The sequence below is a fragment of the Oncorhynchus nerka genome, linkage group LG25 (assembly GCF_034236695.1).
Source record: "Oncorhynchus nerka isolate Pitt River linkage group LG25, Oner_Uvic_2.0, whole genome shotgun sequence".
NCBI classification, from domain to species: domain Eukaryota; kingdom Metazoa; phylum Chordata; class Actinopteri; order Salmoniformes; family Salmonidae; genus Oncorhynchus; species Oncorhynchus nerka.
In genome coordinates this window covers 36,971,266-36,994,959 of record NC_088420.1, presented here as the reverse complement: position 1 = coordinate 36,994,959, position 23,694 = coordinate 36,971,266, and the positions used below count along the sequence as shown (strand labels likewise).

Below are 23,694 nucleotides of genomic sequence, written 5' to 3'. Positions count from 1 at the left end.
GGCTGGAAATTGCATATAATTTCCCCTCAGAGAGTCAAATAAGACACTGAGTACAACATACAATGTGTGTAGTTCACAGTGGCAAGCCAAACAAAACGAATGGACACAGAATTTAGATGAGTTGGAGTCGGATGGAGGATCAGATATTGAGCTTTAAATCAACAGTTGCTGATGAAGAGTCTTCATCTGATTCTGATGTTGACTTCAAGTCTCCTCTTCCAAGCCTATCAGCAGAAAAACCAGAACAGAGCCAACTGAGACGGTGATCCCAACTTCCAAGCTGAGACAGGAGTCTGAGAAGGATGGCACTGTTTGGGTAGAAAAAAGAGTGACAAGTTCATTTGACATGCAGATGTTGCGGCACATCAGAGATTGTACTGTTGCTCATGCACACAGAAAAGGAAACAATACGTAGGACATGTCTATGGATGAACTCAGGGCATATGGCAGAAAGAGAATGGTTGTGGAGTCATTTTGGTTTGATAGGCATGGGGTGGACTTTTTCTGAGAGACCATGCCACAGCTTCAGAGAGATTATGCAACACCTGAAACAAGGCCCATAAAAACTATGTGACAGATCAACAGATTTGTTTTTAGGTCTTGCTCACACAAAGCCCCGAAGCTGTGTGCTGACTGTGGATCCAAAGCTTAAAGAGAAGACAAGATTGATTCATGTGTAAAGGCATGGGGACATATACACCGGAAGCTTCATTAAATAGTACCTGCAAAACACCAGTCTCAACGTCAACAGTGAAGAGGCCACTCCAGGATGCTGGCCTTCTAGGCAGAGTTGCAAAGAAAAAGCCATATCTCAGACAGGCCAATGAAATTAAATGATTAAGACGTGCAAAAGAACACAGACAGACTGGTGTTTTGCGGGAACTATTTAATGAAGCTGCCAGTTGAGGACTTGTGAGGTGTCTGTTTCTCAAAATAGGCACTTTAATGTACTTGTCCTCTTGCTTAGTTGTGTACCAGGGCCTCCCACTCCTCTTTCTATTCTGGTTAGAGCCAGTTTGCGCTGTTCTGTGAAGGGAGTAGTACACATTATTGTACGAGATCTTCAGTTTCTTGGCAATTCTTCGCATGGATTAGCCTTCATTTCTCAGAACAAGAATAGACTGACGAGTTTCAGAAGAAAGTGCTTTGTTTCTGGTCATTTTGAGCCTGTAATCAATCCACAAATGCTGATGCTCCAGATACTGAACTAGTCTAAAGAAGGCCATTTTTATTGCTTCTTTAATCAGAACAGTTTTCAGCTGTGATAACATAATTGCAAAAGGGTTTTCTAATGATCAATTAGCCTTTTAAAATGATAAACTTGGATTAGCTAACACAGCGTGCCATTGGAACACAGGAGTGATGGTTGCTGATAATGGGCCACTGTAGATATTCCATAAAAAATCTGCCATTTCCAGCTACAATAGTCATTTACAACATTAACAATGTCTACACTGTATTTCGATCAATTTGATGTTATTTTAATGGACAAATGTGCTTTTCTATAAAAAACAAGGACATTTCAATGTGACCCCAAACCTTTGAACGGTAGTGTATATTTTCGCGGACCCCCATGCATTACCTTTGCGGACAGCCGGTTGAATAATCCTGATTTAGAGTATCAAATTTAAGCCTTTACAATGTGATCCATCTGAAGGGTTTTACAAGATGCACTACCTTTACAAGCACTATGAGTTACATACTTGTTACCGGGCCAAGGATGTTGTGCCAAAAGCTGGGCCTACATAGCCGTTGGTTGCTTTGCTAACAAGACAAGTTTTATTGTTATATATCCGGGTTGGAGCGAGCAGTCGCATCTGCACTTCGGTCTGCAGGTAGTATAACTTTTCATTACATTTCATTATAGTACAACGGTTTGATTTGTCTAATCTTAGCAATTTCTTCTTAGCTAGCTACATAGCCGTCTTTGTATCAAAGATAATTGCGTAATTATCGTATTTCGTCGTCCTAACGCAGTCTACACTGCTATCTGCCCAGCAGCTAGCCAGCTAGCTAACGCCCACCGTCTACATAGCTAGCTACATAGCCGTCTCTGTATCAAAGATAATTGTGTAGTCTAGAGCGATTTTCTAGGTTACCTAGCCAGCTATTGTCGTTCTTTTAACGCAATGTAACGTAATCAACACTGCTAGCTAGCCAGCTAGCCCCCGAATCAACAACGCAGCCACTGCCAGCTAGCCTACAAAGTCAACAACGCAGCCACTGCCAGCTAGCCTACTTCAGCAGTACTGTATCATTTTTAATCATTTTAGTCAATAAGAATAGCAGCACTGTAGAAACTATTACCCTCAACTGAACGACTTGATTAGTGTAGTGTTAGCTAGCTACATAGTTGTCTTTGCTGTCTTCGTATCCAAGATAATTGTGTAGTTTAGAGTGTGTAGTTTTAGAGTGATTATCTTAATTTACCGAGGTTAGCTAGCCAGCTATTTGTCGTCCTTAACGTAGGAGACACTGCTAGCTAGCCAACAGCTAGCCAACGTCTACCGAATAGAACACAACAACCCGGTCGCATTCCGCCTCGCTCCACAGGTAGTATCACATTTTCATTTCATTTCATTACAGTACAACGGTTTGATTTGTTTGATCGTAGCTAGCTACATAGCTAGCTACATAGCCGTCTCTGTATCAAAGATAATTGTGTAGTCTAGAGCGATTTTCTAGGTTACCTAGCCAGCTATTGTCGTTCTTTTAACGCAAAGTAACGTAATCAACACTGCTAGCTAGCCAGCTAGCCCCCGAATCAACAACGCAGCCACTGCCAGCTAGCCTACAAAGTCAACAACGCAGCCACTGCCAGCTAGCCTACTTCAGCAGTACTGTATCATTTTTAATCATTTTAGTCAATAAGATTCTTGCTACGTAAGCTCAACTTTCTGAACATTCGAGACGTGTAGTCCACTTGTCATTCCAATCTCCTTTGCATTAGCGTAGCCTCTTCTGTAGCCTGTCAACTATGTGTCTGTCTATCCCTGTTCTCTCCTCTCTGCACAGACCATACAAACGCTCCACACCGCGTGGCCGCGGCCACCCTAATCTGGTGGTCCCAGCGCGCACGACCCACGTGGAGTTCCAGGTCTCCGGTAGCCTCTGGAACTGCCGATCTGCGGCCAACAAGGCAGAGTTCATCTCAGCCTATGCCTCCCTCCAGTCCCTCGACTTCTTGGCACTGACGGAAACATGGATCACCACAGATAACACTGCTACTCCTACTGCTCTCTCTTCGTCCGCCCACGTGTTCTCGCACACCCGAGAGCTTCTGGTCAGCGGGTGGTGGCACCGGGATCCTCATCTCTCCCAAGTGGTCATTCTCTCTTTCTCCCCTTACCCATCTGTCTATCGCCTCCTTTGAATTCCATGCTGTCACAGTTACCAGCCCTTTCAAGCTTAACATCCTTATCATTTATCGCCCTCCAGGTTCCCTCGGAGAGTTCATCAATGAGCTTGATGCCTTGATAAGCTCCTTTCCCGAGGACGGCTCACCTCTCACAGTTCTGGGCGACTTTAACCTCCCCACGCCTACCTTTGACTCATTCCTCTCTGCCTCCTTCTTTCCACTCCTCTCCTCTTTTGACCTCTCCCTCTCACCTTCCCCCTACTCACAAGGCAGGCAATACGCTCGACCTCATCTTTACTAGATGCTGTTCTTCCACTAACCTCATTGCAACTCCCTCCAAGTCTCCGACCACTACCTTGTATCCTTTTCCCTCTCGCTCTCATCCAACACTTCCCACACTGCCCCTACTCGGATGGTATCGCGCCGTCCCAACCTTCGCTCTCTCTCCCCCGCTACTCTCTCCTCTTCCATCCTATCATCTCTTCCCTCTGCTCAAACCTTCTCCAACCTATCTCCTGATTCTGCCTCCTCAACCCTCCTCTCCTCCCTTTCTGCATCCTTTGACTCTCTATGTCCCCTATCCTCCAGGCCGGCTCGGTCCTCCCCTCCCGCTCCGTGGCTCGACGACTCATTGCGAGCTCACAGAACAGGGCTCCGGGCAGCCGAGCGGAAATGGAGGAAAACTCGCCTCCCTGCGGACCTGGCATCCTTTCACTCCCTCCTCTCTACATTTTCCTCTTCTGTCGCTGCTGCTAAAGCCACTTTCTACCACTCTAAATTCCAAGCATCTGCCTCTAACCCTAGGAAGCTCTTTGCCACCTTCTCCTCCCTCCTGAATCCTCCTCCCCCCTCCTCCCTCTCTGCAGATGACTTCGTCAACCATTTTGAAAAGAAGGTCGACGACATCCGATCCTCGTTTGCTAAGTCAAACGACACCGCTGGTTCTGCTCACACTGCCCTACCCTGTGCTCTGACCTCTTTCTCCCCTCTCTCTCCAGATGAAATCTCGCGTCTTGTGACGGCCGGCCGCCCAACAACCTGCCCGCTTGACCCTATCCCCTCCTCTCTTCTCCAGACCATTTCCGGAGACCTTCTCCCTTACCTCACCTCGCTCATCAACTCATCCCTGACCGCTGGCTACGTCCCTTCCGTCTTCAAGAGAGCGAGAGTTGCACCCCTTCTGAAAAAACCTACACTCGATCCCTCCGATGTCAACAACTACAGACCAGTATCCCTTCTTTCTTTTCTCTCCAAAACCCTTGAACGTGCCGTCCTTGGCCAGCTCTCCCGCTATCTCTCTCAGAATGACCTTCTTGATCCAAATCAGTCAGGTTTCAAGACTAGTCATTCAACTGAGACTGCTCTTCTCTGTATCAAAAAAAGCTAACTCTCTCTCCTCTGCTCTCATCCTTCTAGACCTATCGGCTGCCTTCGATACTGTGAACCATCAGATCCTCCTCTCCACCCTCTCCGAGTTGGGCATCTCCGGCGCGGCCCACGCTTGGATTGCGTCCTACCTGACAGGTCGCTCCTACCAGGTGGCGTGGCGAGAATCCGTCTCCTCACCACGTGCTCTCACCACTGGTGTCCCCCAGGGCTCTGTTCTAGGCCCTCTCCTATTCTCGCTATACACCAAGTCACTTGGCTCTGTCATAACCTCACATGGTCTCTCCTATCATTGCTATGCAGACGACACACAATTAATCTTCTCCTTTCCCCCTTCTGATGACCAGGTGGCGAATCGCATCTCTGCATGTCTGGCAGACATATCAGTGTGGATGACGGATCACCACCTCAAGCTGAACCTCGGCAAGACGGAGCTGCTCTTCCTCCCGGGGAAGGACTGCCCGTTCCATGATCTCGCCATCACGGTTGACAACTCCACTGTGTCCTCCTCCCAGAGCGCTAAGAACCTTGGCGTGATCCTGGACAACACCCTGTCGTTCTCAACTAACATCAAGGCGGTGGCCCGTTCCTGTAGGTTCATGCTCTACAACATCCGCAGAGTACGACCCTGCCTCACACAGGAAGCGGCGCAGGTCCTAATCCAGGCACTTGTCATCTCCCGTCTGGATTACTGCAACTCGCTGTTGGCTGGGCTCCCTGCCTGTGCCATTAAACCCCTACAACTCATCCAGAACGCCGCAGCCCGTCTGGTGTTCAACCTTCCCAAGTTCTCTCACGTCACCCCGCTCCTCCGCTCTCTCCACTGGCTTCCAGTTGAAGCTCGCATCCGCTACAAGACCATGGTGCTTGCCTACGGAGCTGTGAGGGGAACGGCACCTCAGTACCTCCAGGCTCTGATCAGGCCCTACACCCAAACAAGGGCACTGCGTTCATCCACCTCTGGCCTGCTCACCTCCCTACCACTGAGGAAGTACAGTTCCCGCTCAGCCCAGTCAAAACTGTTCGCTGCTCTGGCCCCCCAATGGTGGAACAAACTCCCTCACGACGCCAGGACAGCGGAGTCAATCACCACCTTCCGGAGACACCTGAAACCCCACCTCTTTAAGGAATACCTAGGATAGGATAAAGTAATCCTTCTCACCCCCCCTCCCCTTAAAAGATTTAGATGCACTATTGTAAAGTGGCTGCTCCACTGGATGTCATAAGGTGAATGCACCAATTTGTAAGTCGCTCTGGATAAGAGCGTCTGCTAAATGACTTAAATGTTAAATGTAAATGTAAATTATATCTATAGCAGAGACTTGGTGTTACAGTAAACATCACACGATCGCCTAGTCTACTGTATATGTTTTGCCTATGGGTTGTGTCCTTCAATATTGGTGATACATTTCAATGTAAAACGGCCTGTGAAAACAATGTAACAGATCTACTGTATATATTATGTATCAGGTGACAGAGGCCATGTTTGATTGGACAACAGATGAGCCAGTCAGATAGTCCAATCCAGAGGCAGGGCAGGGCAACACAGCCGGAATGCTTGGAATTTTTGGTTGTCAATCGTTGCTAAGCAACCACACACCGTCTAGCTCGTCCTCTCACCTGCTCTCTCTCACCCCCCCTCGCTCTCACTCACAAACACACACAAGTACACACACATACACATTCTCTCGCTCTCTTCTTCACATAGATGTGTGAGCAAGGGAGCAGTTGTACCATGGTAATGTATTCTACAGTGAGATCTGCCTAGACAGAGAGAGGAGAAAAGAGGAGAGAAGTAGAGCGAGTCAAAGGAAGGACATGGTAGTGCTGAAAGGCAGGAGGCCTTGACAGATAATAGACAGAGATGGAGATAGAGCCCCCAGTCTCTCTCAGTTAACTGGCGATGCAGAGGTGCTAGAGCTAGACTAATGGTTACTATATATACGCTCTCTCAGCACAGCACAGGTCTTTGTTTGTGTCTGTGTTTGTTTGTGTGTGTGTGTGTGTGTGTGTGTGTGTGTGTGTGTGTGTGTGTGTGTGTGTGTGTGTGTGTGTGTGTGTGTGCGTGCCTGTGCCTGCATGCGTGAGAGCGTGCATGTGAGTGTACAACATGTGTAGTGTCCAGAAGCGGTATGTCTGTGCTATGGTCCATAACAAGCCATCACCGAGAGGCTGCTTTCCCATGCTGTACATACAGTGTACATACAGGAATGATAGTATTGCTATAATAATACATGTATGTACAGTATAGCTGTAAGAGAGCAGAAGGCAAATACTATAGATGCATAATACAGAACTCAAAGATGTAACCAAAACTCCATTTAGGTTGTGGAATAAATCTCTTTTTATATTTATTCTTTAGATTTTAGGGAAACAGCCTTTTTTACAGCACAATTTGCATAATAATATCTTAACACTTCCTGTGTACATAATAATATCTTAACACTTCCTGTGTACATAATAATATCTTAACACATCCTGTGTACAACCACAAAACCAGAACGATAGATTCCCCGTAATAATATCTTAACACATCCTGTGTACAACCACAAAACCAGAACGATAGATTCCCCGTAATAATATCTTAACACATCCTGTGTACAACCATAAAACCAGAACGATAGATTCCCCATTTTTACACTGAGTGAAAAACAAGACCATTTTACAAGCATAATCTTTATACAGTCGGCATACAACTTCCGATAAATCTATACATATTATCTCCCTCTTTTTGAACATATCTGGAAGCAAAATATTGACAGACATGCAACATCCAGTGTGGTAACAGGAAGTCTCAAACAACTGAAATGAAGTAGATTTGTCCCCTCTGGTTGGCTGGGCATCTTTGACATAGTTTTACAGTCAGACACCCATGGGTTGACAACGCACGGTCAGATCACATAATCACCTTCTCACACACACCACTAGAGACAGACAGACAGACAGGTTTTAAGTGTTTTGTATTTTTGTTTTACACTCACGTGCTCAAACCTCAGACAATACGAACAATCAATCTCTGTAGAAAATAAAAACACTTTATATTTACATAGATCAGATGAGTACGCCACATTCACACCCCTCACAGATACACACGTTTGATTGGCTTCATGGTTACTAGGAACGGACTGAGCGACAATGGTAATTGACAATCTAGCTGAGTGTAATCTGAGGAGAACATGAAGGGGGGGACAAACCTGGAGTTGGGCTTTGAAAATGACCTCATAATTCTTCTCAGACTGAACATCATGGATTTATACATACATGTGTTGGTGGTTATATCAACCATACAGTTTGATGGTGTCTCCTCAGATATGAAGCAATATGTACCTTAAATTGTCTGTGATTGTAGATTTAATTTGAGTTTTTCTTTTGCCATGTAAATGAAAAACAGTGTCATATGAACTCCTTCATCCATCACAAACTCAAAATCATCTCAACATAAAGACACTAACTGGAACAGCCACTTCAACTTGCATGTTATGACACTTTACACGGAAATCAGTCAACAATGTAATACTAAAGTGCACAAGCTTTATGTATATGATTGTATACAGGTAGTAAAAACATTTATCTATATTTTTTTCTATTTTTCTTTAATAATATATAAATCAAAATAAATCAAAATTCTCTTCATAAGATACATATTTTCAGACACAATGTTCACTGATATTACATGTTAAGAAAATGCATTCAAACACAGTCTATGTTGCATAGAATTACTTCAACAGAACCAATGGGTTTGCTTACAAAATAAGGTTGGCACGACAATTAACTTTTGTAAAACTTTTTTTACCTTTCTTTAAAATCATGTTTATTTTTTGTTTTTTGAACATTCTGACATCTTGACTCATGAACATTCTGACATCTTGACTCAGTGTCTGCATTTCGAGCCTCTGATATGGACTTTATGTATTAGGAAATTGCATCTGTCACCCCTAGTTCCTCAGTGATATGCCTAGACACTAGCAGTCGGGTTGAGGGTAGTAAGGTCTGTTGGGTCACCTGGTGATGTTGTTTACTATGATATATTCATAGTCTGGGTACAAATATTTTTAGCTAATATTCCCCTCCCTGCCACTCCTGTCATTTACCAAAGACACAGAGTACAAGGAATGGAATGTAATAGCTGAACCGAGAAGTAAACCAGGCTACTATAGTGATGACTGACAGTAACATAGACCTATACTGTATATAAGTGTGTATCAGCATGTTCCGGCCATATGTGATGACTGGGCCATAGGTAATGACTTAGAGCGTTGAGCAGAGACAGTGCCACAGGCTGGTTCACTGTGTTGTTGCATTACCCCCACTTACACTGACACCGACTGCACAGTGTACAATTTACAGTGTACAGCATGATGTTGGATGTTAATAAACAAACCACATATTGATTTTTAAAAGAACAGTTCACACTTTCTTTTTACGCTAATCTTTGAGAGGAAAATAGGCCATGTGTGACGACATTAAGACACACACACACAGCATACAGAACCAGGCTGTGATGGCACACACAGCATACAGAACCAGACTGTGATGGCACACACCGAGAGGACAGGTGTGTTTACCTGTTGCTTTGACATAGAACAGGTGAGCGGCCCAGTCTGGGGAGCAGAGCACTTCACCAGAGAGATGCCACACATCCCTCTGTCCGATTGCAGTTCAGGCAAAGTGGCCAGCAATCCAGGTTTCTCTCTCAAACAAGAGCTATTGTTTAAGCCTCCAGTCACGTGTGTGAAAGACAACACAAAAACATCAAGTCAGATGAGTCCAGTAAAATCACATGATCTTCCCCAGTCAGTAACATTCAGGACGTAATAGGGGATAGCTTGAAGGGGAAGGGACCTGACATCCCCTTTCTATCTGTTATCTTCTCCCCACCTGTAAGAGGAGGGATATCCATGTGGAAGTTCTCCTCTAATGTCTCAGTTGTAAAATGAGTTCTACATTCACCATTTGAACTGCATTTTCCTATTTTTTCCAATGAATAACACCCAGTATAACTGCATAACGTCAGAGCTAAAGTGATTGGATTGTCTGTGCTCCTTCCATACATACCTTCTGTACAGAATACATTTAGTCTTTAGAATAAACTGCACATGAGGAGACCCCTCGCATCATCTGCAATATCTGTATGTTTTATTGTTATAAACTCTATGTTCATAAATAAGATTTCTCTGTACAGTGTGTCTTTGATATATTTAATATTCAGACATATATCTATCTACATCTGAATGTACATTAACACTTGTCCAGGTAAGGTTGAGTTGGAGTTTTATGGCGGTTGACAACTAACTGTAATAGGGAATTACCGCCACCTACTGGACGGAAGTGTTCAGATAATGTCAGCTTCAGTTACTGCAATATCAACCATAGATTTTCAATGTACATACATCTTGTTTTTTTGTGTGTTTTTTTTTTTTACATTACATGAATAGTACCATACAACAAACATTCCATACTTTGTCAAGCAGCTCAGGACAAAAAACAAATACATTGATTTGCACCCCACCGACTGACTGAATGACAGACAGATTCACAGATCACAAAGATCTTAAAGTGGAGGCTATGATAAACCATAGACAACAGCATCAGATCCAGACAAAACAGAAAGGAGTAGTTCTGGCATGGTAATTACTCTGTGGTATTGCTGCACAGTCCTGATTGACGTCAGGTTTTTCATCCGACATGTCCAGCAGAGAGCTGGGAGATAGTGAGATGTGTGTGCCCTCTTACAGCAGATAAGGGGACTTCTTCATTTCTCTCTCTCTCTCAGTGTGTGTGTGTGTGTGTGTGTGTGTGTGTGTGTGTGTGTGTGTGTGTGCTGGCAGCCTCTATCCAATCCGGGGTACAGTCTGAATATTTGGTCCAATCAGAAATCAGGTTTGAGTCTCTGGCTGTTACTATCCAATAAAGAATCAGGGTACAGTCCATGTATGGCAGTGTGAGGGGATAGGCCCCCTTCCTTCCTTCCTTCCTTCCTTCCTTCCTTCCTTCCTTCCTTCCTTCCTTCCTTCCTTCCTTCCTTCCTTCCTTCCTTCCTTCCTTCCTTCCTTCCTTCCTTCCTTCCTTCCTTCCTTCCTTCCTTCCTTCCTTCCTTCCTTCCTTCCTTCCTTCCTCCCTCCTTCCTCCCTTCCTTCCTTCCTTCATTCATTCATTCATACAATAACACAAAGGAGATGAAGGGCACTCTGTAACGCAACTCATATCCCTTTTCCTCTTTTTCGTCCTCCTCTACGAGCAACCACTGACCAATACTATTCATTGACCTTCACTGACATCTGGTTGACCTCTCTGTGATCTCAAGTTGAACTCTCAGGACTGGTTGTGTGTGGAATTGACCAGCAGCTTGTGCCAGCTGACCACCCTCTTCCTCATGTCCACCTTGTCCAGCCAGATGTAGGCCTCTCCTATCAGGGTCTTCTTCATAAACTTACCCCCGTTAGACACCAGGAACAACTAGGGACAGGAGAGAACATACACATACTTGTAGTGGGTATCCTGTGTGTGTGTGTGTTTATGTTTGTTTGTTTGTTTGTTTGTTTGTGTGTGTGCGAGCATGTGTTTGGTTTTACTATCCTTGTGGGGACCAGAAGTCCTCACAAGGATAGCAAAACAAGGAACACAGACAAATGGGGACAGTTCGCCAGTCCCCACAAGAAAAAAAAGGTTAGGATTAGGGTTACAATTAGGGTTAGGGTTTAGAAGTTAGGTTTAGGGTAAGGGGTTTAGGGTTACAGTTAGGGTTAGGGTTCAGAAGTTAGGTTTAGGGTAAGGGGTTTAGGGTTACAGTTAGGGTTAGGGTTCTGAAGTTAGGTTTAGGGTAAGGGGTTTAGGGTTACAGTTAGGGTTAGGGTTTTGAAGTTAGGTTTAGGGTAAGGGGTTTAGGGTTACAGTTAGGGTTAGGGTTTAGAAGTTAGGTTTAGGGTAAGGGGTTTAGGGTTATGGTTAGGATTAGGGTTACAGTTAGGGTTAGGGTTTTGAAGTTAGCTTTAGGGTAAGGTATTTTGGGATATGGTTAGGGTTAGGGTTAGGGTTACAATTAGGGTTAGGGTTCAGAAGTTAGGTTTAGGGTAAGGGGTTTAGGGATATGGTTAGGGTTAAGATTTTGAATGGGAATCAATTATTTGGTCTCCTCAGGGATAGTAAAACAAAAATTTGTGTGTGAAAGGTACAAGAATTACACGTATTAAACACACACACACACACACACACACACACACACACACACACACACACACACAAGCCTATTAGAACAATTAACAGTCTGAATGAAGCAGGAAACCAGAGACATGTGTTTGTTACCTGCAGGGAGTGTCCGGTGGGGTTGAGGCTGAACCTAAAGGTCTCGTTGAAAGAGGGTTCTCTGTCATGTCGACACACTCTTGTCTTCTTCTTGATGATTCTCTTCTGAGTAGCCACATTAACAACGTACAGCTTCACATAGAGATCTACAGAGAGACAGAGTCAGACGGTCAGACAGTCAGTGAGACAGACATGCACAGGTGCACAGTCTTGTACAGCTAACCTTGTGGGGACACACAATTCAGTCCCATTCAAAATTTTCCCTAACCCCTAACCCTAGCCCGTACTAACCCTAACCCTAACCTCAACCTTTAACGTAATTCTAACCCTAAGACAAATTCTAACCTTAACCCTAAACCCCCTAAAAATAGCATTTGACCTCATGGTGACTAGCAAAAATGTTCCCTATCGGTAAAGTGTTTGTTTGTTTAATATTCCTGTCCACGCACACACACACACACACACACACACACACCTGGTAGGTGGTCTGGGCTCTTGAACTTGTAAGTGATGTTTCTACACTGTAGAACCTCCAGGACCAGCTGGTCTCCCTCTTGTTTCACCTCCTTCTTCAAGGCCACCTTGATCTCCCCCATCATCTGGGTCTTACCCCCACCCCCTGGGGGAGAGGTAGTAAGAGGGGAGGAGGGTGAGAGGGGGAGGAGGGGAGGAGAGGAGAGAAGGGCAGGAGGGGGAGGCGAGACAGAGAGAGAGAGAGATACTTGAATCAGTTATAGAACCCATTGCCATTTATGGTTATGAGGTCTGGTGTCTGCTCACCAACCAAATATTCACAAAATGGGACAAACACCAAATTGAGACTCTGCATGCAAAAATATCCCCCTGGTACAAGGTAAAACACAAAATAATGCATGCAGAGCAGAATTAGTCTGATACCCACTAATTATCAAATCTAGAAAAGAGCTGTTAAATTCTACAATCACCTAAAAGGAAGCAATTCCCAAACCTTTCATAACAAAGCCATTGCCTACAGAACCTTGAGAAGAGCCCCCTAAGCAAGCTGGTCCTGGGGCTCTGTTTACAAACAGACCCCACAGAGCCCCAGGACAGCAACACAACTAGACCCAACCAAATCATGAGAAAATAAAAATATAATTTCTTGACTCGTTGGAAAGAATTTGGAAAAAAACCGAGCAAACTAGAATGATATTTGGCACTAAACAGAGAGTACACAGTGGCAGAAAACCACTGTGACTGACCCAAAAAGGACATCTTTGACTATGTAAAGATTCTGTGAGCATAGCCTTGCTATTGAGAAAGGCCGCCGAAAGCAGGCCTGGCTCTCAAGAAAAGACAGGCTGTCAGTGTGCACACTGCCCACAAAATGACCAGGAAAATTAGCTGCACTTCCTGACCTCCTGCCAAATGTATTATTATATGTATTAGACCATACAGTAGGGCAAAAAAGTATTTAGTCAGCCACCAATTGTGCAAGTTCTCCCACTTAAAAAGATGAGAGAGGCCTGTAATTTTCATCATAGGTACATTTCAACTATGACAGACAAAATTAGAAAAAAAATCCAGAAAATCACATTGTAGGATTTTTAATGAATTTATTTGCAAATTATGGTGGAAAATAAGTATTTGGTCAATAACAAAAGTTTATCTCAATACTTTGTTATATACCCTTTGTTGGCAATGACAGAGGTCAAACGTTTTCTGTAAGGCTTCACAAGGTTTTCACACACTGTTGCTGGGATTTTGTCCCATTCTTCCATGCAGATCTCCTCTAGAGCATTGATGTTTTGGGGCTGTTGCTGGGCAACATGGACTTTCAACTCCCTCCAAAGATTTTCTATGGGGTTGAGATCTGGAGACTGGCTAGGCCACTCCAGGACCTTGAAATGCTTCTTACGAAGCCACTCCTTCGTTGCCCGGGCGGTGTGTTTGGGATTATTGTCATGCTGAAAGACCCAGCCACGTTTCATCTTCAATGCCCTTGCTGATGGAAGGAGGTTTTCACTCAAAATCTCATGATACATGGCCCCATTCATTCTTTCCTTTACATGGATCAGTCGTCCTGGTCCCTTTGCAGGAAAACAGCCCCCAAGCCTGATGTTTCCACCCCCATGCTTCACAGTAGGTATGGTGTTCTTTGGAGGCAACTCAGCATTCTTTGTCCTCCAAACACGACGAGTTGAGTTTTTACCAAAAAGTTATATTTTGGTTTCATCTGACCATATGACATTCTCCCAATCTTCTTCAGGATCATCCAAATGCTCTCTAGCAAACTTCAGACGGGCCTGGACATGTACTGGTTTAAGCACGTCTGGCACTGCAGGATTCGAATCCCTGGCGGCGTAGTGTGTTACTGATGGTAGACTTGTTACTTTGGTCCCAGCTCTCTGCAGGTCATTCACTAGGCCCCCCCGTGTGGTTCTGGGATTTTTGCTCACCGTTCTTGTGATCATTTTGACCTCACGGGGTGAGATCTTGCGTGGAGCCCCAGATTGAGGGAGATTATCAGTGGTCTTGTTTGTCTTCCATTTCCTAATAATTGCTCCCACAGTTCATTTCTTCAAACCAAGCTGCTTACCTATTGGAGATTCAGTCTTCCCAGCCTTTTGCAGGTCTACAATTTTGTTTCTGGTGTCCTTTGACAGCTCTTTGGTCTTGGCCATAGTGGAGTTTGGAGTGTGACTGTTTGAGGTTGTGGACAGGTGTCTTTTATACTGATAACAAGTTCAAACAGGTACCATTAATACAGGTAATGAGTGGAGGACAGAGGAGCCTCTTAAAGAAGAAGTTACAGGTCTATGAGAGCCAGAAATCTTGCTTGTTTGTAGGTGACCAAATACTTATTTTCCACCATAATTTGCAAATAAATTCATTAAAAATCCTACAATGTGATTTTCTGGATTTTTTTTTCTCATTTTGTCAGTCATAGCTGAAGTGTACCTATGATGAACATTACAGGCCCCTCTCATCTTTTTAAGTGGGAGAACTTGCACAATTGGTGGTTGACTAAATACTTTTTGCCCCACTGTATTAGAGACACATATTTCCCTCAAATTGCACAGACCCAGAAAGAATTTGAAAACAAATCCAATTTTGATAAACTCCTATATCTATTGGGTGAAATACCACAGTGTGCTACACAGTAGCAAGATTTGTGACCTGTTGCCAGAAGAAAAGGGCAACCAGTGAAGATCATACACCATTGTAAATACAACCTATATTTCTATATTTTCCCATTTGTACTTTAACTATTTGCACATCATTACAACACAGTATATACTTTTGTAAGTGTAATGTTTACTGTTGTTTTTTGTTGTTGTTTATTTCACTTTTGTTTATTATCTTTTTCACTTGCTTTGGCATTGTAAACATATGTTTCCCATGCAAATAAAACCCCTAAAATTGAATTGAATTGAGAGAGAAAGACAGACAGACAGACATAGTAATGGTGAAATACACACACCCTTCCTCTCTGTTGCTGTAAATTATTCAACACTGACATACTGCCTGCACCAAAATAGACCAAGGGCAGGACTCTCCTCTCTCCAGTTTCTACTTGAGTGAGGAGCAACCATGAATCCTGAGCTATCTGAATCCTAGATATAGTTATGACACACAGAGAGAGACATAGTTACTTTCTGTCCAGGGGACTAGGTTTGCATTTAGAGGTAGGCCTGTTATGCCTGTTGGTGTTATGTCCTGTTCTGTCCAGTAGATGGCATACATATGAAGACAAAGCTTATAAGGAGTCACACACATACACAACTTTATTTGTGTGGTAGTAACCTATTTTTACTAAAAAAATCCTAACACTAAACTTAACCTTAACAGCAAAACCCTAACCTTAAGCTTAAAATAGCATTTGAACAAATTGAAAAAAAGGTTATTGTTTTTAAATCTTTGTCAGGACATTTGGGTGAATTGTTGTAACATTGGGGTCCTGATAAGGTAGGAAAACAAGTACGCACACACAAACACACACAGTCTTACCCTCATTGTCTGATAGCGAGAGTGGCAGTCCTCTAGACTTGTCAATGCCGTTGGGGATGGTCTTCCCTCTGTTGGTAAACACACATTTCACTTAGAAACACCGACGACAAAGTGGTATGTGATAGATCATCTACACCAGGGCCGTGCCACAGACCTTTCAGGGGGCAGGTGCTCAAAATGAAAAAATACCCTCTTCTAACTCATGATACAGTATGTAGCTGGCTGGCTCGGGGCTTGTGTGGATATTTCAGTATACTGTGATTAACTACAGTCTAAACTACCTGTGTTGCTGGTGCCCTGAAAAACATGTGCAACTCCCGACTAGAGAAGGGAGTTGGGTTGGAGGATCGTAGATGCAGCCCCTCCTCTCTATGTCTTTCTGCCTCGCTCTGCTACGCATAGACTATTATCCAACCAATCATATTGATGATGATGTAAATCAAATGTTATGCTGCAGCTGCTGTGTCACTACTGTTGATATTTAAACTAGGTAGCTTCCTACACACATTCGACCAGTGACCACATCTCAAGCCATATATGTTTGGATACCAGACACAATCTCCGTACAGGGCAGACTGGGGAACAGACACCCCACAAACAGGCTATTTACTCACATGTGTGGGACCTGGAAAATGGCGCTGTCGACCCCTGTGCCAGCCCCCTCTTCTCCATCCAGACCCCCATACCCCTCCAGCAGATTGGGGGCTGAGGACACCACCGGCCCAGACACATCCCCCAACCTGTGGCCTGGTCCTACAGAGGGGTGGGGGAAAGAGAACGAGAGAGAGGAGGGGCATAGAATGACTGTGTGTGTGTGTGTGTGTGTGTGTGTGTGTGTGTCCGTCCATAATATTCTATAAAGCATAGTAATAAACACTGTTATTACTAGATGCATATGCAAATTGTGCAGCTACACCTGGGGGTCAAAGTGTATTTTTGGTTCCCCGTTAGCGGTTATAACATATATTAAAATCCATTATTACAGTGCCTATAGAAACTCTACACTCCCTTTCACCTTTTGTTGCCTTATAGCCTGTAATTAATACCCCCCCCATTGATCTAAACAACTTTAAAAAAGAATGAAGAAACTGAAATACCTTGTTTGGCAAAGTGTTCACCGCTCTTGTAATAGCGATCCTAAATTAGCTCAGGTGTAACCAATCACCTTCAAAATCACACACCAAGTTAATAGTCCTCCACCTGTGTAAAATTGTAGTGAATAATGTGATTTCAGGATAAATTCAGCAGTTTAGCTCAGGAAGACTTTAACAAGCTTGACAAAATCATTAACAAAGCCAGTGCTACAATTGGCTGCAGCCTGGAATCAATGCAGGACATGTTCATGAAAAGGCTGTAACTAAAAACACATATGGTTATGTACATTGACACACACCCACTCTGATGCAACACAGGAGCAGCTTTAGTAGCAGGTTCATCCTGCCCAGATGTTCCACAGAGAGGTTTGGAAGGTCATTTTAACCCACTCTTACGAGAGAGTGTAATTGATTGAGTGTAACTGAGATCTTCCTATTGGAAAATGTTGCCTATTTTCTCCCCAAGAGTAGGATAGAAAACAGCAATCAGAATACTTATTTAGTGATACCAGGGTGCATGTGCCTTTATGTGCCTTTATGTGCCTTTATGTGCCTTTATGTGCCTTTATGTGCCTTTATGTGCCTTTATGTGTCATAATATGTTCCGTTTTTTATCATGTGTTGGTCATTGCTGCATGTCCTGTCGTTGTAAATCATTCATGATGCTGTGATAAAACAATTTACCAAGTTTGGATTTCTAAATTAATACTCTACTATACTCTACTCTCTCTTCCCTCTTCTGGGTAGTGAATTGCAAAGCCAACACTCAACCATGAGCACCAAGGAGCTTTCAAAATAATTACGTGACAAAGTTGTGGAAAGGCACAGATATAGGTATGGATATGAAAATACTTCAAAAGGCCTTGAAGATCCCTGGGAGAATGGTCTAGATGATTCATCAGAAGTGGAAGGTGTATGGCACCACCAAGACCCTGCCAAGATCAGGACATCCATCCAAACTGGATGACCGAGCAAGTACATTCTGTATCCGTGTGGCAAAATGTTGTGTGGTCATTGAAGAAAACCTGCTGCCCTCTGCAAGAAATCTGAAACTGGGATTGAAGTGTATCTTTCAGCATGACAATGGCCTGAAGCACACAGCCAAAGCTACAGTGGAGTGGCTAAGGGGGGAAAAAGGTAAACGCCCTTGAGTGGCCCAGTCAGAGCTCTGACCTAAATCCAGTCAATAATTTGTGGCATGAACTTGACAGAGCCTGAACAGTTTTGTGAAGAAGAATCATCAAATATTATCAAATCTAAGTGTGCAAAGTTGGTCGAGACCTATCCCAACAGACTCACAGCTGTAATTGCTGCGAAAGGTGCTTCCACCAAGTATTACCTCAGGGGGTGGAGACTTGTCCAATTATGATATTTCAGTGTTGCATGTTTAATATACACTTTTTTTGAAACACACAACAAATATGGTGTGAAAATACATGGGGGGGGGGGGGGGTCCTTATTTAAATGCATGAAAGGCACTGACACAACAAAATGTGAAAAAGTTGAAGGGGTGTACATTTTCTATAGGCACTGGAGCTATAATACCTTGTCATGAGCATGTATGACCCCTTTATGTATGACCCCTTTATGTATGACCCCTTTATAATGTCTTTTAACAATCTCATAATGATCCCAACTAAAAAAACAGCCAGTTTGAGATGTAAAAGCAAATGACGGATAACGGAAATATAATAATGATTCAGAAACAGAGAAGAGTGATGATAAAATAATAGTTATGGTAATTACTTGAATTGATTTGTACATTTACTATGAATTTAAATGAATTCATCCTGCAGACGAAGAACCATATATGTGCATTTTGAAAAACATTCGATTGACTTCATGACTCATTATAAAAAAGTATGGAAAAGAAGTATGAGATAAAACACAAGCAAAGAGAGAAGTGTGATGATATCTCTTGATGTCGTATAAACTAAATATTTGACAGTGTAGGCTGGTGAAAATGCAAGGGTACAAATACCAAAGCAGCTATTGAGAAGTTTTTGAATATTTACATGTATTTATCTGAGCTCTGAATGGTTTACATCATCATGAAGTTGTATTATGGTCCTTACTGAGAGCATGGTTCTCTAGAGGAGAGAATGGCCTTTAGTTTGATTAGTGAGGTTATATGTACTTCTTTTGATTAAAAATATCTACACTCCTGTCCTGTTGTCTCACCTTCGCTATACACTACCGTTCCCCTGAAGGTCAGCTGTCTCCTGTCCGTACTCTAATTGGCCAGTGAGTGCAGAGTCAGTTTCCTGTTGCCCTTTGACCCCCGTGCTGCTGTGTCTGTACTTGCTGGTGTGTTTGGTCAGTTTTTAAATCTCATCAGGGGTAGTGCTAGACTGTACATCTCAGGGTGTGTGTATTGTTACATTGAACCAGCTTAGGGGTCAGGGGTCAGGGGTCATACACACACACATGGGTGCTTGACCTCTTCTATTCTCCAGAGGTTAGTTGTTGGGGGGAGTGGTCCAGAGAACCAAACAAACACCGGGGGGGGGGGCTGTATGCCACAACAAGCTCTGTCCAGAAGTGACTGAAGGGCCCATAGTTTGAATAATGAGTGTTTGCTATCCTTAGCGTGGTTTCTAGACGTGGAGGACGGACAGGGGATCACACTGGGGCAGAGTAAAAACCACGCAAGATATAGACATATATCTTCACTCTAGAGAAGAGACAGGAGCGGCTGAACTGTGTCTGTTACCTTCTCTGTCCTGTATTCTTTCTGTTCATACTCTGGGCTGCTGTGAGTGTCTCTGATGTATGTAAAGGAAATGGTGTTTTGGCCAACTTTCCCCAGCAATGTTTTAGTGATGAACTCTGTTGCACCACTGGATCAAACAAGAAAACCTAACAACATAGAACTGTTCGCCTAATTATAGGAACCTACTAATTGCGTAAAATAACCAATCAGAAGGCTAGAACAGAGTGATAGAACAGGAGGAGAGATAAACAGAGAGAAGATGAGCTAGCATGCGTTGTGGAGCGGAGAGGAAGTGTGTCACAGGAAGGGGTGTAGATTACTCGGTTGGAGGCGGGCTTGTTGCACAGCGGCCTCTGCGGCAGCTATAGCTATCCCAGCATCCTCCAGGTGGGCCTGCGTGACACTGCTCTTGCTCTGGCTGCGGGACGGACCGTGGGAACGAAGCTGGCCGTCTGACGATGACTTAGAGCTGCCGGGACTACTGTGGGACTTCTCTAGAGTCACCATCTGCATGTCTGCGAGGGAGGGTAGGTAGGTAGGTAGGTAGGTAGGTAGGTAGGTAGGTAGGTAGGTAGGTAGGTAGGTAGGTAGGTAGGTAGGTAGGTAGGTAGGTAGGTAGGTAGGTAGGTAGGTAGGTAGGTATAGGTAGATAGATAGATAGATAGATAGATAGATAGATAGATAGATAGATAGATAGATAGATAGATAGATAGATAGATAGATAGATAGATAGATAGATAGATAGATGAAAGAAAGGAAACTTCTTTAAAGTGTCTTTACTGTAAAAGTCACTAAAAGCGCCATGTAGTAGTTAGACATTTGTACTGTGCCTCTAGTCTATGGGTCAGGTCTCCACAACATGGATGGCACTGAGCCAAAGAAGTGACTGGCACTAAAAGTATAATTACGACAGCTGAGTATCCATTCCTAAAACTGTCACCATGACTACATGTTATATCACTATGACAACAGAGTGGCAATCAGCAAAACAGACAAGAAGAAAAACTGTCAAGTAACAGGGTGGCTAAACCACACAATAAGGCAGCTGGGAGAGGCTCTTACCTTTTGATGGGTCAGGGAAGATCCCGTGGCTTCTGCTCTTTATCACAGAATTCTTGGGGGACTCAAGGCACTCCTCCATCTGTCAATAGGTTTACATTCAATTCTTTGTGCTTTATATGCATTATAATATATCATCTTACATCATTAAGGCAAACATACACTCTTAGAAGAACAGGTGCTAAGTAGAACGATAAAGGGTTCTTCGGTTTGTCCCCATAGGGAAACTCTTTTTGGTGCTGGATAGAACCCTTTGCAGAGAGTTCTATCTAGAACCCTCTATGTAGGGTTCTTCAAAGAACCTCCTGTATATGGTTCTACCAAGACTAATTGTATCTAAAGGTTCTTCTTAGAACCGTTAATAATGGGGTTCTACTGAGAACCCTTTTATCTTTGAAGAGTTCCACCAGCCTTATTAGCCTTTAAAATGTAATTATTCATGACAGTACATATATCACAAGCCCATTCTCTGAGGGCAGGAATCTCCTAGTTTACAGGCCACATCAGGCATTCAAGTTACATTATGCTGACTTGCAAAGTGTCCTGTAATTCCTATTGGAAGTCAGAGTTAGGATACCAGCAACCTGCATTCAGAATGACTGCCAGGGTAGGGAAGACAACATTAACTGTGACTACCTCATTCACATACAGTATACTGGAACAACCATCTCAGTAATGGGTGCAATAAATGCAATTACTAACAGATTGGATTAGGTTACAAAACTGTATGTTATTTATCTTTCTGCAGCATTAAATTAATGAACCAATCAATGTACATGCAAAAACACAGATATTAAAGTAAAACAAACTATTTATTCTAATCTCCCTGCAGTAGAGCTTGCTGGGAGATATTATACTGTATATGGTTCTACAGGCAGTTCCATAAATATTTGTACACTGACCAAGTTATTATTATTTTAGCTATCTACCACAGCATATTGGAGTTGAAAATAAATAATGAATAAAAGCTGAAAGTCCAGAGTTTTAATTTGAGGGTATTTACATCCAAGTCGTGTGAATGGAGTAGGAATTACATCACGTGGTATATGTCACCCCCCCTTTTTAAGGGACCAAAAGTCCATGACCAGGTGTGTGTTATTCCCTCATTAGTTTATTTACAAGTAAGTAGATAAAAGGTCTAGAGTTGATTTCAAATGCAGCATTTTCATTTGTAATCTGTTGCTGTTAACCCGCAATATGAAGTCCAAAGAGCTGTCACTGCCAGTGAAACGAGTCATTAGGCTGAAAAATCAAACAAACCCATCAGAGAGATAGCAAAAACATTAGGTGTGGCCAAATCAACTATTTGGTACATTCTTAGAAAGAAAGAACGCACTGGTGAGTTCAGGAACACCAAAAGGCCCGGAAGACCACAGAAAACAACTTTTATTTTATTTAAACTTTATTTAACTAGGCAAGTCAGTTAAGAACAAATTATTATTTACAATGACGGCCTAGGAACAGTGGGTTAACTGTGGTGGATGACAGAATAATTATCTCACTGTTGAAGAAAAACCCCTTCACAACAGTTGGCCAGATCAAGAACCCCCTCCAGGAGACAGGTGTATCTGTGTCAAAGTCAACAATCAAGAGTAGACTTCATCAGAGTAAATACTGACGGTTTACCACAAGATGTACACCATTGGTAAGACTCAAAAACAGGAAGACCAGATTAGAGTTTGCCAGAAAATATCTAAAAAGCCGGTGCAGTTTTGGAACAACATCCTATGGACAGATGAGACAAAGATCAACTTGTACCAGAATGATGGGAAGAGAAGCGTATGGAGAAGGGAAGGAACTGTTCATGATCAGAGCATACCACCATCAAGTCAATCACCTGACCTGAATCCAATTGAGCATGCATTTCACTTGCTGAAGGCAAAACTGAAGGCAAAACGCCCAATGAACAAGCAGGAACTGGAGACGGCTGCAGTAAAGGCATGGCAGAGCATCACCAGGGAAGAAACCCAGCATCTGGTGAGGTCTATGGCTTCCAGACTTCAGGCAGTCATTGATTGCAAAGGATTTCAACTCACAATTTAATTTATGATTATGTTAGCTTGTCCAATTACTCTTAAACCCATAAAATCGGATTATAATTCTTACATGGTTCAAACAATAATTTTGACAAAACCCTTAAATGAAAGATGAAAGTCTACACTTAAAGCACATCTTGATTGTTTCCTTTCAAATCCATTGTGGTGGCGTACAGAGCCAAACTGATACAAATTGTGTCACTGTCCAAATACATGGACCTGACTGCCTTCTTGTCTTCCACAAAATCATCAAATAACTCTTTCTTCCCAAAACAGATCTTAGGATTATATACTAAGAAGAACCCTTTGACTTACAAAGAATCCTTGTCTTCCAAAAAGGGTTCTTCTGATCAAAATGGTTCTTGGTCGAACACTATTCCTCTGCAAATAAACTTTTTGGAACCATTTTTTCTAAGAGTGAATAAAACATACAATCCATTATGAAAAGGATAGATGTTAGACAATGAATACTGTACAGTACCTGCCCCTGCCCCTGCCCCTGTCCCTGTCCATGCATTAGGCCTTGTCCTTGTCCTAATCCTGGCCCCATGTCCTTGCCTGGTCCTTGCCCCGCTATGGGCCCCTGTCCCGGCCCTGCCCCTGCTTCTGGCCCCCCAGGCCCCTGGGCGATGTGATGTGATCTGCTATGCTCAATGCTCTCACTCTGCTCCTTCAGAGGCAGCCAGCGAGGAGTGTTGTCCAGCTGAGTTGTGTTAGACAGATCTATCAACACCTGGAGAGAGAGACAGCGAGACAGAGAGAGATAAAGATTGAGAA

The 23,694-nt window shown here is 43.3% G+C and overlaps 1 protein-coding gene across 1 annotated transcript in view; it reads right to left on the bottom strand.

The window, feature by feature from the left end:
* Positions 1 to 10,875: 10,875 nt before the first annotated feature.
* LOC115109799 (protein piccolo-like) overlaps positions 10,876 to 23,694 on the bottom strand; it is a 106,209-nt gene continuing 93,390 nt past the window's right edge. Inside the window, 8 exon segments of the mRNA XM_065009764.1 lie at positions 10,876 to 11,200; positions 12,047 to 12,192; positions 12,522 to 12,665; positions 16,016 to 16,083; positions 16,630 to 16,768; positions 20,143 to 20,337; positions 20,885 to 20,963; positions 23,399 to 23,650. Of these exon segments, the coding sequence (XP_064865836.1) occupies positions 11,057 to 11,200; positions 12,047 to 12,192; positions 12,522 to 12,665; positions 16,016 to 16,083; positions 16,630 to 16,768; positions 20,143 to 20,337; positions 20,885 to 20,963; positions 23,399 to 23,650 (1,167 nt within the window). The 3' untranslated portion in view covers positions 10,876 to 11,056.